This window comes from Pomacea canaliculata, linkage group LG6, assembly GCF_003073045.1.
Source record: "Pomacea canaliculata isolate SZHN2017 linkage group LG6, ASM307304v1, whole genome shotgun sequence".
Classification (NCBI taxonomy): Eukaryota; Metazoa; Mollusca; class Gastropoda; order Architaenioglossa; family Ampullariidae; genus Pomacea; species Pomacea canaliculata.
In genome coordinates, this window is record NC_037595.1 from 20513878 (window position 1) to 20532711 (window position 18834).

The 18834-nt window shown below is 40.7% G+C and overlaps 2 protein-coding genes across 7 annotated transcripts in view; both read right to left on the reverse strand.

Annotated features, from left to right (window-relative positions):
- Positions 1 to 14812, reverse strand: part of LOC112567239 (synaptotagmin-1) — a 32294-nt gene extending 17482 nt beyond the window's left edge. For 2 of the 6 annotated variants that reach the window (XR_003099775.1, XM_025243860.1), the window contains exons 1-2: positions 14675 to 14786; positions 13579 to 13844 (exon numbers count right to left, since the gene is read on the reverse strand). The gene's annotated coding sequence lies outside the window, so the exon portion shown is untranslated. Of the gene's footprint in view, positions 1 to 5943; positions 6489 to 13578; positions 13845 to 14674 lie in introns of those variants that run through there. The other 4 variants (XM_025243861.1, XM_025243855.1, XM_025243857.1 and 1 more) reach the window with 3 other exon arrangements.
- Positions 14813 to 16804: 1992 nt separating this feature from the next.
- LOC112566935 lies at positions 16805 to 18496 on the reverse strand. The gene is made up of 3 exons (XM_025243363.1): positions 18241 to 18496; positions 17766 to 17906; positions 16805 to 17261 (listed from the first exon to the last, which is right to left on the reverse strand). The coding sequence occupies exons 1-3, from the start codon at positions 18494 to 18496 to the stop codon at positions 16999 to 17001; spliced, it is 660 nt and encodes a 219-aa protein (XP_025099148.1). The 3' UTR covers positions 16805 to 16998.
- Between the last annotated feature and the right edge of the window lie 338 nt (positions 18497 to 18834).

Sequence of the window (18834 nt, forward strand, 5' to 3'; positions counted from 1 at the left end):
AACAAATAACACTTGAACTTCTCTAAAACTTAATATTCCCATTCCTAGAATAGACCTTTTCAATTCAAGTCTGAAATACTAATGGATCATGTTGTGGAATAGCCTCCCACTCCATCTTAAGCAACTGAACTTCCTGAACTGCTTTCAACACCACTTACTGAAATACATCTACTAGAATGTAGGAAAATTTTATGAGGCCATCTCCAACAAAGATTCAGTCTGTCAAAAAAATCAAGTACATAAGCTAACTACCTGATCACATACCAAGAGCATTAAGTCTGTAGTTGTAGATCAAACAATAGATTTCGGAACAAGAACGAAGGGGCGGAGAAAGATGTAGTCAAACCAGAATAATTGTCTTAAATAACAAAGTCAGTCGCAATTAAAAGAACCACACGCTAGCAAAATACTCTGATAAGAAGTTAATTAATGTGGTTTCTGTACGCATGGATCGCTGAAGCCGAAAAATGCCTGAAACTGACAACGCTCCAAAGAATGGTTGAAAAATAAAACTGCATGAATCCTACGGTCGGTTACAAAAACACGGCAGATACTAAAGCTCAGTCAATGATGAACACACAGGCACAATTGCACCTCAACTGCAGTTACAGCCAAATATATATCAAGAAACAATTGTGGATCAAGAAAACTGTACTTTCATGTCAGTTAAGTGTAGCCTGGTTCTCATACACTGGCTGCACAAAAAATGGATAGTAAGCCCCACTCTGGTTGTCACCACGTTACTTATTCTGAAATACATTTACCCTTACACTTTGTCATTCAGGTAGTAAACAGCGTAATCTGGCTTGCATTTCAAATTCCCTTCAGTGTCCAGAACATAACTATATTCCAAAGAACTCAACACATGAAGCCCACCATAAACTAACATCTTTCTTCAGCTTCTTTAAGCAAAATGAAAATCCAAACCCTTCTCCACCTGTCAAAAATCAATATCATTCTGTCCTCCTCCTCCAACACCACAAAAAATGACAGCACTTACTTTCCCTTGTTCTCACCCCAGAGACAAGCAATCCAGGATGTGACCTCCACAAATATATCCATTACTAACTTCAGACATGCAGAAAACAGTTTCTGGATATCCCAGATTTGGGCAATCCCATGGAGAAAATGCCTCATGCTGTTACCAATAAAATACAGCTGTCAGGGTCCATAGCACATGAGAATCCACAGCTTTCTCAGATCACTTCATCTCCAACATCATTATGAATACTTAATGAGTATGCAAAGGTAATTACCTTCTCAACACCATTCTTTTACATGTGCTCACAAATCTAATCCTTGGAGCAATAAAGCCTTCGAATTAAAGAATGTATTTCTGGTAAACTATATAGTTGATTAACAGATTTTTATTTTAAAGGTTACAGTACAGCAAGTAGTGCAATGCTTAAGAAAATCATACTTAGCAAATAGGAAGATTCCCCTGACACTAATACATCTGAATCTCAGTTTGTATGGCTACAATAGTTCTCATTTAGTGAAGGATCTTGTATTGACAGAATAGAAATGACCTTAAACAGTGTTAGAAGATAACGTTTTTTTTAACTTTCTTCAGTTTGGAGTTTCTTGCTCCTCTGGCTGCACACACACATAAGTATATTTAGCAATAAAAAGTATAAGTTTCTGGTGACTCAGCAGAGTGCCTTGACTAAAGTATTTTTTATATTTAATGTTAAACATTATATTTTCTAATTAGTCATATTTAAATGGAGCTAGAGCCTCAAAGTATGTGTCATATAGATTTGCCCTCAGGCTAATAACTGAGATGTGATTTTTAATAAATCCGCAAGCACGAAGCTTCAGAATCACATCATTGTTATTTCTTGTGGTTCTTCTGAAATGTGTGATTTACAGACGACCAGGCTCAATCTCTAAGCTTTATAAGCTCTCAACCAGAATCATCATATGCATTATACTGATGACCAGAGAAAGGGTCAAAGAGAAAAAGAGACAAGAGAGAGAGAATAATTCATCTAGCAAGTGCTGATGACCTAATGGAGTCTATGAGAAACATGGGTATCTAATTAATAAGTGAAAACGAAGATGCAAGGTAAAGAAGTCACTGGTTTGAATCTGAATGGTTGTCAGTAAAAATACTATATTTTAAGTTATATTTTTTTTATTAATTTATGTATTTACCTGATAAGTGATCACAAGAAGGATCTGCATAATACTTGCTTTGTGATGCTCCAACTCAGAACTAGATTGCTAGTCTCCTCCACAAAGCTAATGCTTGTACAGCAACATTTATTTTGTTACCATCGGTCCACCCAAATGCTGCGTGAGAGGGCAGAACAGTGATAAAAAGACAAGGGTTATAATCTATAACTAGATTAACAACAGTTCTGAAGGAAATCCATTCTTCTATAAAGAGTGGTGAGAGGCGAGAACTGGCAAGATAACAAGAATTACTCCAAAAGTTTATGCATTCTGGTAAAAGTTTTCTGCAAAAGTTTATGCAAAAGAAAATAACTGGAAAAATATACACATATCTACGACCATAGCTTTAGCTAAGAAGTGAGAAAAATCAACACCTCAACAACTGCAGATAATGGCTCTATTTGACAAGTCTGCTGCACACCCACTGGAAATAATTGTTCTTGATTATAGTGCAAATGTTAACGAATCCACTTATATTTATTGCTCTCAGCACTTTATCTGTTGCCACCAGCTGCCCAGCTCTGTCCCTTGTTAGACACTTTAGTTTCTTGCACTACTCACAGTAACAGCTACTCAAATGGTGTTTATTGTATGAGATCAAGAACTGAAATCAATAGCCTATGGTGTGTATGTAAGACCATTTAACATAAACTAACTCTATTACAGTGTCTGCATTTTGTACAGTGATACTGCTGCTGGGGAAAGGCATTACATAAAGACACTGCATTACTATGATTATTACATTTCCAATAACTATTTTCTAAGATCTGTTAACAGACCAATAGATCAATAAAAGCACTCTGTTTTAGGATAACAAAATAATTTGCCTTGAAGATTACCCTGATATGAGCCTTTTGCCTGCACAATAAGGAGAACAATTTGTTTCAAAGAATCACTTTAACCTGAATCCTCAATGGACCAGCATCCTGCTGTTTGCACATCAGTCAATTTGTTGAAACCTTGCAGGGAGGCTGAGTTGGAATGGCTATTAAAGCTGATGGCTTTTGTAATTGCCCAAGCAGTTTAGCACAACACTTTAAACAGTGACTACTTTAACTGCCACTGTTTTAATGCTAATGTTTCTAGTAGACTTAAATAAATCTGATGTTTGTCAATCCAAAACAATTTAAACTACTCCACTAGACTACTTCCCTTAGATTACTGAATGTGGAGTGATGTAAAAATTAATGTTTAATTTTAGATGGTGCATACAAGGACATTGCAGCCCTATGCTCCTCAAGGAGTAACAAGGAATTAACACATACAAGGACATAATTATTACCCTGTGACTGCATACCCGTCTATTAAGACACTGGTAGGTTTTCTTGGAGGTAAAGCACAATCTCCAATATCCTAACTCTGTTCTCCTGATTCTGCTTCATCTTATTGTCAAAGAGGAGACACATATTTTAATTTATTTTAATTTACCAGGAAGTTTTTGGTTGGTCTCCTTTTTCATCATCTGTTGCCAGTAGAATACATTTGGTGAGATTGTTGGTGATGCTAAATCTAATGCAAGATTATCTCTTCCTGTGTACAAGTAAGCACTTCAAGTTAAACACCACCAGTCTCTTCATTGCCATGTCTTGTAAGCAATCAGACATATCAGCATGATCCTAACTTAGGTCATGCTAACTCCTCAACTATTTGTTAAATGGTTCTCTGGGCTTCTAATTATTGATTTGTCACAGAGCTCTACAACATTACCATCAGCCACATTAAAAGGGCAATGTTTGTGACTAATCTAATTATGCAGACTGGGAGTTAATTGCTCCATCGCCACTGACATTTAGGAACTAGGCTGCCTCTGAAAATTCAGTGGGTGCGTGTGTATCGACTGTGCTGCATACAGCATTGGCAACGACGCATGGAACTGGGTGTGCTGGTATCGACTATGCCACTGGCGAGTGGCTAGCATAGGACCCGAGGCATTGATGCCCGGGTATGCCAGTGGCCTGGCATTTGTCATGCAGACAAATGTTTACCGATACAAAAATAAAAACCTCGCAGTAGTCTGACATTTTCCTAGGTATATTTTTGTTAAGGTTGCTGCATGTTTTATCAAAAACAAAGCTGGGGTGATAGGAGACGTTACTGCTTTTTTCTCTCCCTTTCACACACACACAGACGCGCAACTATACAAGACAGTACACTGAGATTGACAGTTGGTGCCTGGGCGCAGTGATGGTGCAATGGATAGAGAGAAAGAGACATAGAAATCCCATGATTGCTTGCACAAACGCATGCGCACACAGACACCGAGAAAGCAGGGAAGGTGAAAGTATATTTGAATACAGTGAGACAGAGAACTTGAATGGAAGGGATAAGAGAGCAGGAGAGCAGACAATAAGAAATGAGAACAAAAGGGGGAATAAGAAAATGAGGTAACAAGACAAAAAAAGTGTAAAAAGGACGAAAGCACAAAGGATGAACAGCAACGCAGCTAATGAGGAGAAATCAAGAGCGAGAAGTTGTCAGAGCTTCAGATTTGTGTCCTAGACATGTGGTCCCGTTTTCGGACGTACGTTTACAATTATCGATATAAGAAGGTCCTGCCAAAAGTTCCTGAAAAGAACCTGAAAGAGATCCCTCAAACATACAGTTTTTTGCTAAATCTTCATTATTCATAAGAATCAAACCAAGAAACAACGTGGAAATTATTCGGCACTAATCATCAGACGTTTCATATATAATTCTAGCAGCCTCTTTACATGATTACTTTTGTACAGGTGTCTGACATTCTTCATGCACCGCAGGTAAGTTGTATAGGATGGACACTCATACAAATTATTAGGTGCGAGAATGCTAATCTATGTTTCATTCTTGTGTCGGTGAGGAACTTGGCACGTGTGTGACCGCAACAGGGAAGAGGCGACCAGGAGCAGAGATGAGAAATGGGTCGCCTGAAAGAGCCCGCCACACTATCGATCAGGGCTGAGAAACGAACCGAAATAATCCTTTGCCGATTGCCATGACAACCAAGGTCTCAGCAACCTGGATCGTACTGCCCTCATTAATATTTGTTTCTAGATTTGAAAAGACAACGATATAAGAATGAATAAATAGCGTCTATTAACGGAAATAATACTGACATCACGGTAGTAGTCAACCTTCACGATCAGCATCTTAAAGAGTTGGATAACTATATTTTTATTTATTAACTGTATTTATCGTGCTATTTTATTATCACGTACATATACGTACATGATTGCATATACAAATAATAACTCATGTGTTTTAAGTAAATGTACACATAAATATTTCTTTACAATCATTGCTAAGCAGCCCTTTCGCACCTAGAGGTACTTTGTCTAGTCTTTATATCTTCTCCTCTTCCCCATTGCAATAGTGTTTTTAAAGGTGAAGTTATTATTTTACTACATAGTTCCATAGACGATCTGCCACGTGCTTCAATCGCCTACGCTGACATCGACATGTGAATTTTAGTGGTTACCTTTGCATAGCTTTAAAAGAATTATTTGAATTTGCTCAAGCTCTCGTCTTCCTGAAAGATCAAAAACATGGCCGAAAATGCCGTTTCTCTTTAATACCTGACTGCGCATTGCCTCTTCCGACATCGATCAACAGCGTCACATCTGTGCCACTGACAGCCACTTACTCGAGCCATCAGCAAACAGCTTGATTTCTGTTAATTACTTTCTTTTCTTCTATTTGATTTCTATCAGTTCACGTTAAAATATTTAATAAATGATGATTTAGCAGATGCTAATCAATTTTGGTTGAAGAAGTCATGGTGATACTCACTGTGCACTGAATCCAGACGTATTATAATTCTCTGAGCTTAAAGAGGGGATGGGGGAAGAGAATCAGAGATTCTGTAGACTGTCGCGGTAGTTAAACACGACACTACAGTTCGAATCTTATCCTCCCTTGCGAAACGTTTCAGCCATCATGGAGGTTTTCCTATTCGTGGGCAGAAAGACGTCGGGGCCGAGAGAAGCCGACAACGGCCGAGATGCCGACGTCACAGGGGTAGCAGAAGCCGGAGCCCAGAAACGTCAATACCCAGGTTTCTTTCTGCGCAGACTGTCAGGGTGCGAGGCTGGAAGACACGGGCGTAGGAATGCCGCTGTGATGTCGTCCATAAAGATGAAACGAGAGGTCCGCGAGACTACAGCCCAGCACTCACAAGACTGCAAACAAAATCGATACTCGCTGGAGGCCAGAGGATGCCGGGACGGCGAGCTGGTCTGTCCAAGCCTTCTAATGAGCGGTTCTCGCCATGCCAATAGCGGATTTCATTTTGAGAGCACCAGTGCCAGCATTAGGATTACGGCTGACTCTGTCTCTCTCACTCTCTTCCTCTCTCTTTCACACCCCTTCCTCCTAATATCCCTCCTCCCCTCCACACAAACCCTTTTGACCGATCGCTGCCTCTGTCCTCTCATTTTCGTCTCCCAGATAGCCGCCAACTGCCTCCAAATGTTATGCGTGACCAAAGAGTTTATTTTAGCCGCCATTACTGTCACAGAGAAGGCCGTCTGATTCCGTGCGTTGTAGAATTGGGCACTCGGTTATTTTTACGTAGAGGTCAGCATTAATCAAATCAACTTGTCTGTAGCCGAAGTCCTGGTACTTGCATCAGCAGCGTGTATAAGGTGTTTTTACTTTCGTTCTTTACGAACAGTCTACGGGTGAAACTTCTGTGGCTGTTTTGACGCGGAGTCATTTCCTATGTTTTCGGCTAAAGTTGTTACTCAGTGCATTTACCCGTTTACAAGAGCCTTCTTAACCGGATATATCTTCGACAATCAATGTCCTTAATTTTCCCTCAGCGTCGTCTTGCGCGTGTCAGTCTCTCTGTCCGCGCGTGAGTGCGCGCATTTTGTACCCTCTAATGAAATGCAAGTTTTTGCAAATGTTTAGACCTACATCACATCATCCCATGTATAAGTATATGTAACATTCGTTTTCGACATTATCGCTAAAACAAACCAAAAAAGCCTAGGAGAGATCAAAGATAACAGTACAATATCTACCCGCCTCCATCTACGGGACAGCTAGAAGCAAAGCCTCTCTAGAATCCCCTGAAAATGATATTATCTCTGGCATCAGCTTGCCTCTTTCGTTTTGCATGAAAAGTTTTCTATAACAGATAAATACTGAAACAATTCGTGCTAGTTAAATTGTCGGCAGCCACAGAGGGCATCATGCCACAGAACCTCTATTACGGTAGAACGGTCTAAGATTTATCTAACCGAGTAAGATTTTGTAAAGGCCGTTCTTAACCAAACCAATACAGACAAACGTTTGACCAGGTTTGGCAAGGCATTTACTTAGCGCTTATAATTAAAAAGAAAACTGACAAACTTGGACAATCATTCGCCCATGTTTGTCCGGTTAAAAAAAATGGCGTCAAGGCCCAGTAAAGCTATGAAACCAACCACTTTCTGTCGACAACTGTTGTATCTAGCTCAGATCTTAATCGTTTCAAAGGTCTAGAGTATTATTGAACGGAAATCACACAAGCGTGGAACGCCACACCCCTTATTCGCCATGTCCATCCCTCTGATACACAGGCAGTGTAATGTTTGTGCGTATGTTTTATGTCGTACGTGTGCGTGCGTGCGTGTGTAGCGCACGACCCAGGGTCGAAGTTATGTTTGTTTTACCGCCTGTACACCACCACCGCGCCGTACCAGCAAACCGCCAGTGTGCAAGACGACGACGTCAACATCGCCTATCGAACACTGGAACGGCTCCACAATCGATCGTTGCCATGACAACCCTGACGTCAGAGGAGAAAGGCCGCTGAATGAAATAAGGACACCTCTCACCTTGGAAGGCCCTAGTGGCACGGAGTAGACTATGTGCATGAAGGTTCGGGTGCGAAAAGGAAAATCCTTGCCTGCTGACGGTTTATGTGGCCGACGCAGATGTCGCCATGCAAAGACCTTCCTCGTATCTTGACACGTATCTTTATGAATGCATATTTTTCTTACAGCCTCCATTTCCAATTTCTAGGTTATTTCCGAACAAACTCAATCCTAAATGTCATTGCGGGATGACGCAAGACCCTCCCCCCCCCCCACTTAAAAAAAACTTATTTAACTCTATATTTAACAATATGTTGACTTGCCAATGTCTGTGAAATGAGAGCAAGCTAGAAGGTACTCCTGTGAGCATAAACTAGTATTAACATCAGATGAAGTCGATGAATAACCCTGCCCCTCCGCCCGCGCCCTGTTGCTTTGACGTCAGCGATGGACAGCAAGAGCAGGGTAATACCAGCGCAAACTGACAACGACTTCAAAGCTAAGCAAACCTGTCCGCCAGGCCAGCCGGCAGCAATCAGTTATGTTCTTTTGTTCTCGGGAACTGCAGCATCGGGTGGCGACAGGCAAATATGCTCCGCTTAAAGCCAATGCTTCGAAGAAAACAAGCTTTTGTGCTAAGCAGAACAATGACAGAGCACACTGTACAGATGTCATCACGCACTCGTACCAGAAATGGCACAATGCACTCTCCTACCCCTCTTCATGCCAAAAGCAAAACTTTTTACCCTACCTCTACCCAAGTCATAACCACTTTTTATGTCAATATACTTCTAACACCGCCACAATTTACTTTTGCCGATATATATATATTATCACGCCGCATTTTCGGTAAATCTGTCCATCGATGCTTAACAACCGCTGCAGAGGACCGAGGTCACAGACAAGTGTTAGCACGACTGTTGAACCGATCACTCGTAAGACTGGTACGTACTTCACTAACTTTAACTAGCTCAACGGCTATTTTCAGGAATGTTACACGAAATGTTGTAGCATGAGCCAACGAAACGTAATGGCGTGTAGCTGCTGATCTATCACATAATATGTAATCATATGTGCTATGTGCGTGGTCCGCCAAGCCACCATTTCAAACTACTCCAGTGCTCGCCAAGTACGCCGCAGGCTGTCTGTGTCAAATTATACTAATACAGCTGAGCTGCACGGAAGCGCTCGGTTAATGTCAATAGTTGGACGTAAATACATGGCAGCAACTACTCATCTCCGCTGACCTTCACGCCTACCTCTCACCCCCTAAAAGCATCTCTTTAACAAAGATATATAACTCATGTATAAGCTTGCATGAACGCGCACTTACATGTCAAATAAGAAAGCCACAAATATATACTGCTCTTATGATGGAAAACGGACAGTCGAGAGGTTAGAGCGTCCAAACCCGAACGGTTGATACTCATGTGGCACAGCGAACTTCACCAACAGCCAGCTGACCCAGCTGTTTGGAATACGTACCTGAATCCATAGAGCAGACCTGGGCAAACGCCGGCCCGCGGGCCGGATCCGGCCGCCTCCTGTCTCTGATTTGTAATAAATATATATATACAGTATTGGGTAAAACTGAGTTTACTATATTAGTCCGGCCCTCTAGAACCATCCCAGTTTCTCATCCGGCCCTCTAGAACCATTCCAGTTTCTCATCCGGCCCCTTGGGAAAATTAATTGCCCACCCCTGCCATAGAGGGTTTGTGGAGGTAAAGTAGCGAGAGGATGACGAGGTTAGCACCACTCTCACAAAAACGTTGGCCCAAGAAATGCGAGTCTCTAACACCTCACCCCCCTCCCCCCAAAATAGACATAAAAACAAAAGGTTAGGGTATGACCTTTACACAGTAAAATCAGACTATTTGATGTTGAAAAAACCGAGTTTATAAAAAAGAAAGAAGAGGTGGTGTTTGAAGGTGGAATTGAGTGTGCGCGAATAAGGACTGTGTAAAAAAGAAAAAAAAAACTCTATATACTAACATAAACTGTTAAGGAAAGATAAGAAACTCGAATTTATCAAATTTTATTATTACGTTCATGAAAATCGGAAAGTGTTCGCGGTAGAATGGACAATACAAAGGTAAACGACAGCTATGCCCAACCCTTGTGAACATCTTTGCTATCTGTCACAAACAGCTCTGCTTCTGCAAGACGCCCAGCTGTCTGCTGTCTGTGATAAGTCTCCGTCATACAACAGTTTGTCATTCAAAGCAAAAGTTAGTCACTTGTAGACGCTACAGAGAGCGGAGTTGTTTCCCCACCCTCCCTCTTCTTTCTTTCTGCTGTAAACGGACCCCTATATCCCAACTCTTACAAAAAGGGCCATCCTCGAAACATAATATGGAACTGGGCGTTTTCATCATGAGCTCACATACCACAGCTGTGTTTGCGAAATAGTCTTTGGTCTTCATTAGCAGATATCGCACGACGGCTGCTACATGTTAAAAGACGTTGATGGCTCATTTGCAGCAAACAGGATCAAACACGTAGGCAAACATAAGGAAAAGCAGAACTAAATAAGGATGCGAACGGGTGCGAGCAATCAAACTTCCAAAAGCCAAACCTCGCCTCTGTGACGTCATGGAAATGACAGGTGTAAAATGTAGACCCTTTACTGAGACGCTTGAGTTTTGGTTTTTTTTAATGTCCTGATAAAAATACTGGCAAACATAAGCTATGTACCATATAATGTACCAATATAGCCAAGGACTGATTTTTCACTATCCATTTCATCTAAAAACATTTCAGTGTTTTCACTAAATTTTCTTTTATATAAATAAATGTTACTGATATATTACGTTGCTTCTCCCTCTCTATGTACGCAAGTATATGCAGGAAGCCAGTTATTTACATCTCATTGCACGTGCACACTCAAGTCAATAAAGAGCTAATTACAGGATGAGGTTACAGAAGTTACAGCAAGAGTCTCACAGAGGACTGTTAGATGCCGTCCCCTGTGACAGCGGTAATTCTTTTGATGGACTTCAAGCATTGATATCGACAATAACTGAACATTTTCAACAGAAAACAGAAAGCTAAAAAATGTCATTTATTCCCAGACTTTTATGAGGTTTTTTACTTGTAACTTTTCCCTTTAAGATCCAAGAGATGACATACACGTATAATCAATTTAGACAGCATAAAGTTTTCCCGGCCCGACAGAAGTCATCAGCAGACACGTTTACTCATTTCTAAATCCATGGCAGGCAAATATTACGCTCCAAGTAAGTTAAACTTTCTTCTTGAAATATCAGGTATTGTTATTTTATACTAATTACGGCATTATGAAGATTATGCCTTCCAAAAGAAGAATGTAATGAAAAGTGCGGAATCAAAACTGACTGGTTACTTCAAAAAAAAAACAAAAAACGGCAAGCTCATTAATAAGTTCCACGTTTTTTCTGGGATTATAATTATCATTTACTTACTGCATTGATGGTCGATTACACTATCACTGTTACCTATAATTTGTTTATAAGTGCACAGTTTGACGGTATGAACTGCATCGCGCTCTCTTATTTCTGGACAACAGACTAGGATCGAACAACCAACCACCTAATTTGATCCACTAGCAAAATACGCATTGCTGTGTCCTTCTATTGCCAATGACATACGCTCTTTTAACATACATGAGGAATCAAACTGGGTAGTTAAAAGAAGTTCCAACTAAAAAGTAATGCTCGTTTGAAGTTCGAGTTTTTGAGAACACCTTTTCAATATCGATTTCCCTTCCTAAAGCGAGGGATGACTGCGCATGCCTGCGGCTGGGTCTTGCCAGCTACGACAGCTGTAGTCTGCAAGAGAAAATATAAGTATACACTATAAGCATTCAACTATTGTGACGACGCTAGCAGTCGGAACAAACAGGACGACAGTATCAAATGTCGACTCAGCCTGGCGTTCCCCAACCCCTATCCCTCCCGCCACCGTCTCTGATTTCCACTTGCTTTAGTCACATGAAGCTAGATCTTTACACCCATAAAAAATTAATTCGGGAACGTCGACTTTCAGCCACTTTACCACAAAAGCAGTGACTGAGCGACATTTGCATTTCTCAAACAAAATCGACTTTCCGTGGGTCATTGTTCTAGGCTTTGAAAAGATTGAATTTCTCTGACCGAGATTACTTAGGGTACTCTGCTATGTCTATCCCAAAAGTAACGTTTACATATGACATGTATTATTAAGACAGAGAAACAAAAACAAGTTATGCGAGGGATAGAGAATAACTGGTCAAGAATAGGCAAATAATCAATCAGAATTCAAACTGTTCAAGAAAAAAACAAGAATGTGGCTTTGCAGTACATAATAAGTAAGATTGAGCACCTCATTTCTCTAGGTAATGCAGTGAAGTATCCTTTGTACTTAGCCATAAGTATGTTCATTATGGATTCTGAGATTATTTGTAAACTAGTGAGGAGTAAAACACTATTTGCCAAAGCAGTATGAAGGCCAGCATGAAGAAAAAATCAATGAAAACAGATCTTGGTTCATGGACCACTTCCCAGAGTTCCAGACTAGCAGGGCTATACTGAAATCAATAGCAACACACTCTGCCTACAATTAAGAAAGAAAAGAGGGCCAAGCTTTTGCTGTGGAGAACAGGCACTAGTGGTGCTGATATTGCTCATGCGGGCTTAATCGCATAATGACAGTTGATTCATTATGCTTTCAGCAGGTTTTGACACAGTCATTTTGGGACCAGGCCTTTAATTAGCAGGTCTGTTACTCCATGACTTATGGTTAAATGAATTCATTTGCTGAACATTTTCCTTTTGCATATGCTTATTCCCTGTTCTACCACCATTTCTAATTAATGTTATTATCATTAACACAGTCCTACAACTACCAGCAGTTTTTGTGTATTTACTGTTATCTTGGCATGGTAATATTTCTTCATCTATTCCTTATAGTTGGAAAAGGAGGATTTATTTCAAACATACTGCCCATTTGCACATGATATAAAAAAAATGCATATGACATTTGAAAAAAATTTCTGTTACAGATTCTAAGCCGTTTGTGTCATCAGAATCTTACAAGGAAAAGTAATAATAATAAAAACCTCAGTAGTAAATAATATAAACAGAATCTACTGCAGAAAAAAGTCAAAAATGTTCCCTTTAATCCTAGCATTTGATTACAGCATTAAAACATTTCTTAATTGTTTCCTGAGCTTGCTTTTCCTCGATTCACTCTTTAAACTTTCTTTTTTTAAATAGTCTGATATGGAATGAACCAGTTCAAAAGAACTACAGACTGCAGGAACTATATTAATTTATCTATTATTTGTATTCTATCAACATTCTGTCTCCACACAGTAGATGTAGACTATATCCGATTGATCAATTGATCTGAATCCCCTTTACATTATTAGAAAGAGAGGTGTACGGGCTTGGGGAATGCTACATTTCCCTACCCGTCAGAGCTGGCAATACCCGACATTATAAACATCGCCCTCACGCTCTCCATTCACAGCACGCCGCGCGGCAGACGACAGGTTACGGGGGCGCCTTCCTACCACACAACGATTTCACGTCAAATGTCTGCCAGCGAAGATTACACACACAATCAAATGTAGCTCTCAAGTAATGGAATGGAAGCTACTTACAGATGAAGCTCTACGGAGAAAAATGGCCTGAAATAAGACTGTGACGGCTGCCAGTCAGTCGCCTGGAAAACGGTAGCCCTTGTCACTCGCCAAGGTGTTGCGTCTGCATTGCTTAATGCCGCAAGTTGCCTCCCTTCCGCTGTCGGTAAAAGTCGGAGGAGTCCGTACATTTCCGGCGTCACCCGCCGCACAAGCGTTGCAGATGTCGCCAGAAGATGAATGAAGTGATGATTAGGGCCTGGGAAATGTGTTACTCAACAGGCCTTCTAAAAGGGAAATAATCTTCTTAACAAAATAATATATTTCCTAAATGCCAGAGACAATACTTTAATTAGACCAGCTTTTATAGCGTTTCCAGTGTCGCAAGAACAAGGAGAGGGATCGAGAGGGATAAGGGTGCGGCCGCCCCTCATAAATGATACTGAGAAGTGAGAAGGCAAGAATGTCAACGTCGTTCACTATCAGCATGAAATCCCAACCAACACCACCCACAAAGCATCTTCCTACGCAACTGTGTACGTAGTCGTTTCTGATGCTTCTCGGTAAAATGACATGTAGCTTTCTTATGAGGATATATACGTACTGCCAACAGCTAGATGATCGGGATGGAAGTTTTTGACATCTTTTTCTTTTTTCATTACTCAGATGAAGTATTATTTGATGTGAGGTGACGTGAAATAGTCATAATGAGTATGATACTGATATTAAGGGGCTCGATAAATAAAACATTGTCGGAGTGATCTCGTTCTCTTTAAACACACGCGTATGCACGCGTGCGCGCAAACACACAGGTTTTCTTAACTGTACCTTATGGCACACAGAAATACAGCACGATTGCTTGTATTTCTTTTAAAACACGTTCATACATTCTGTATATATTTGTATATACGTATTTATGAATTCATACAGCCATTATATATATATACCTATATACACATCGCACATTTGAACTAACTACACGAATGAAGAACTGAGAGATCAGAGGAAATAACGCTTGATTATAGAAAGATACTTCTTACATGACAAAGGTTAAAATGTAGACAGGACTCAAAAGAAAGTATGAAAGTGAGACAAACTGACAACAGTGCCAACTGACCCCTGCCAGCAGCCGATGTCCAGTCGCGTGCAGACCGTCATCTTTCGTCATGGCTGTGCAAGCTGACTACGTGAATGCATGTGCAGTGCATGATCACAGCTTTGTCTCCTAGTGCCACGCCAAGTGAAAGCAGCTTCCTCTTGTTGTTTAGCGGCTGATAACGTTAGCGACATTCTTAAACCGGATTGTGTTTTAGCTGATTTCCTGATAACTACATGGATTCCACTCTTGACTTCTAAATTGGCTTCCTTGTTGAGGACAGTATGTTTGAAAACAAAAAGAATTTGCATGCACGTGTATTGTCTGTGCATATCCCAATGAATCGTGTTGTGATGTAATTCTTACTTAAAAGGCAGTAGAACACCCAAGGCTGAGAAATCGAGGCCTTGATTCTATCCAGTACACTGAAGACTGAAGATCGAGATGTTCTGGATTCAGATCTCGTCTCGGGTCTACTTTCTTTCTCAGTCTGTGGTCCCTGCTTAAGTAAAGTTTAAAATGAACCGTGTTCAGTCAAAGCTTGGTTCTTAATTAAAAACTTTTCATCCACAAACTGATTTCCTGTTGCTTCTCAATATGTCCAAACCTATAGCTGACCTATGGAAGACGACTGCTCCTACATCAATGAATAATGTTGGCTTTGTTTCTTCGCGCTTTTCTGAGAAAGGACAAGAAATAACAGAGAAAAAGCGTATGTACCTTATGTCCTTCTAACACACGAGCAAGTATATATGATATTCCAGACCCCTGTAGATGGCGTTTCATGATCGAATGACTGTAACAGCTGTCACATGCGAAAATTAGATGATGTGTGTATACGACTTACACACACATATATATAAAGTATTGGCAGATTACATGTCAATAAAACGTTTATCAAATTAGCTGTCAGCAGATTGCGCAAGGAACTGTTCAATCAGCATTTAAAAGGTCAGACAAATGAAGAACGGTATAAGTTTCATGCAGTGGCATGCATTACACCTCACTTAACTCTCCATCTCTCACCAACTTTGCCTTATCGAAGACATGCTAGAAATGAGCTGTGGTTAAAATGATGAAGTGGAGGAGGTTAATCGTTCCAGTGTTCTGTGTCTATCTCTGGAAAAAGGGGCGAGAACGTTGGGACTGGAGCTAAATTTCCAGTCACACTCAGACAACAATGCATGTACGCACGCACTCTTAGCGTCTATGGTCAAAGGTACACAACCTACCTTGTCCTTCACCGTCGATGCTTTCTAGTCGCAGTTACATCCCTTTAATTGGAGAGCCTCTAACATTTTCCCTCGTTATTTTTCTCTTGTGTTCCAAGTGTTCTGTGTCTATCTCTGGAAAAGTGGGTGAGAACGTTGGGACTGGAGCTAAATTTCCAGTCACACACAGACACAATGCATGTACGCACGCACGCTTAGCGTTTACGGTCAAAGGTACACAACCTACCTTGTACTTCACCGTCGATGCTTTCTAGTCGCAGTTACATCCCTTTAATTGGAGAGCCTCTAACATTTTCCACTCGTTATTTTTCTCTTTACGCGAAGACTCCAAGGGCACTCGTGTGTGTGCTTATGCCAGAAACTCTGATGACAACTCAAGAAAGAAACCCTAGACGCAAGCATACGTGCATACAGAAAACAAGCGCACAATAGTTTGCTTTTCAGATTTAGTTCAAAAACCGCAGTAATATCTTGATTTTTGGAACATGCCAGTAATGTTGACAATTTTGTTACCATTTTTAAAATCTTAGATTCCGAGAAGCACAAATAACGAGTGAAAACTAAATGTAGAACTGAGCAACCAAAGCGTGTTAAATGAAGAAGGAAATTATTATACTACAACTGTTTGTGCCACATATTATATACTATCATAATTATATTTCTAAATTTCTAGTCTGTGTGTCGCTGACTGGCTTTCGCTTTTTTTTAAAACTTAAACTTTGTATTTACGTTAACTTAAAAAAAAAGAAATTATGTACATTTATGGTATTAAAAGATAATATGTTGGTATTATAAAATACTACAGTATGTATACTATAGATTTAAGATATAGATTTAAGAGCTTCTACACATTTTCCATGTGTTTGGATGACCTTCGCTTGTCGTCTGCGGTTTTCATGAGCCCACCCCTTCACCACCACCACCCGCCAATTTCCCGTTTGATGCTGATCCACCACATTTCAAAACTACGATGGGAAAAGTCACGATGTGGAAAAGATAAGTGTACAGGGGGACTTCGGAGCACTTCGAACATTCGCCCCTTCAGCACTGAACCCAGTTATTTCCGTATTTCAGTATTTTTGACATCATGATCGTTCCTGTCGCGTGTTGCACTCATGCGCAGGTCCTGATGTAGACACTGCAGTTAGTGGATTGTTGAAGACTGGGCCAGGTCACAGTTGTCGATGTGAGGATGAAAAAAAAACACACTTTAAATATTTTACAGTAATTGAAGAAACGGCAGCGGACGTTAGAGTAACACGCGTCTTTACAAACATCGAGAGAATCAGCCGGAGGCATCGATGGTATTAGTGGAAAGGCAATGACGTGGTTAGGATAGTCCAGCACATCGTTCAGAACATCCTTGTCCAAGCAAGCTGACAACAAAGAGACAGAGAGAGATAACGACGCAACTTCATAAATTAATAAAAGAGTGAACTTACGAGGCAAAAGAGAAAATAATAGTGTGACATCGTCTATTAGCATGCGACTCGATAAATTTGAAGTGAACAGTTTATGTAAAAATATAAACGTTTTAAAACTTTTCATTCTGAGAGGTGTTGGGCGTGGTGGGTGGGAACTTTTGCTAGTGTGACACCTGACATGCAGAAAAGTTCTGTGAAGGACAATGGGATTTTTTTGTGAATAACGACCTTTTGGAGGCCCAAAGACTCATTTCTTCAACGAATACATTAAACAGCGCAGTCTTACCTAATAACCTTTTGTTCTGCATTTACATCCACACACCAATGTCATCATCAGCAAACCAATGTTTAATAAAGAAGAATATGAACTAGGTTTCTTACAATGTGTGTGTGTAATAGGTGTGTGCGTGTTTCCTTTTATCATTTCAACACGGATCTAGAATGGATTATACTTACTACTAACACAGGTGTTTCCTCCAGTGGAGTAATAGAAGCCAGGCTTACATACACAGAAGTTGTTGACACACAGTGTGTTGAGATCATACTGACCGTGGCACCAGGAGTCATTGGTACATGTCTTGTACAGCCATTCTCCAGCTGTTTAAAGATTAGCAAATCATCATACATAGAATACATAGCTTCTTGATGCATTGGGGAACCAGGCAGTCTTCTAGACAACAACCACTGCAAGGGACAGAGATTGAGAAAATGTATAACTTAGGAGCGGAAAGTATTATCATTCTGCTGATTCTTCATTTTAAGCTTTACATTTGATGAACTGACCAATGAAAATTGTTTTGAATGTGTGTCATCATCGTTTGTCGGTGCGGCGTTGCGTCGTTCGTCGTCGTCGTCGTTGTGTTGTGTGTTGTTGTTAGTTACTCATCGAAGATAAAATGACGCATGCACAATGGCACTGCTATCGACTCACTTTGACTACTAGCAGTAGCTGTGAGGCTGGTGATGCTGGTGCTAACTTGACACAGACGCAGTTGTTGGCGATGTGCTGGCTGTTTGAAGTTGTTGATGGAGTCAGGGATGTGAGGGTGTTTTATCGTGTAGGCGCAGCGTATGTGACCTTTGGCCGCCTGCGTGCTCTCATCAACCTTTCTATCTTCATTGCTTGGGGTGATCTCATCACTTATTCTGACCTGTTGCTTTTGTGTGATCATCGCTTTGTCCGGCATGATTGTTTTCAGTGCTGTTCAATACTTTGTCCGGTCTGGCTGCAGTTGTGTGCTTAGGTATCTCCTTGTCCGTCTGGCTGCTGTGAAGTCACCATCACCTGTTCCACTCTCTGTACGACAACTCATACAGTCTGGCGTTGTTGGCCCTGGATACTGTCGGTCAGTCCTTCTTGGATGCTAGCGGAGTACAGCGACACAACCTTTGACCTTTTCAACAACAACAGCATACGCACACACAAATAGTTTAACACACAAAAACATGCACAAACATACACACACAAAACCACATCATTCACACAGAACCGGACTCACACATAGACGAACCCACAGAAATATTT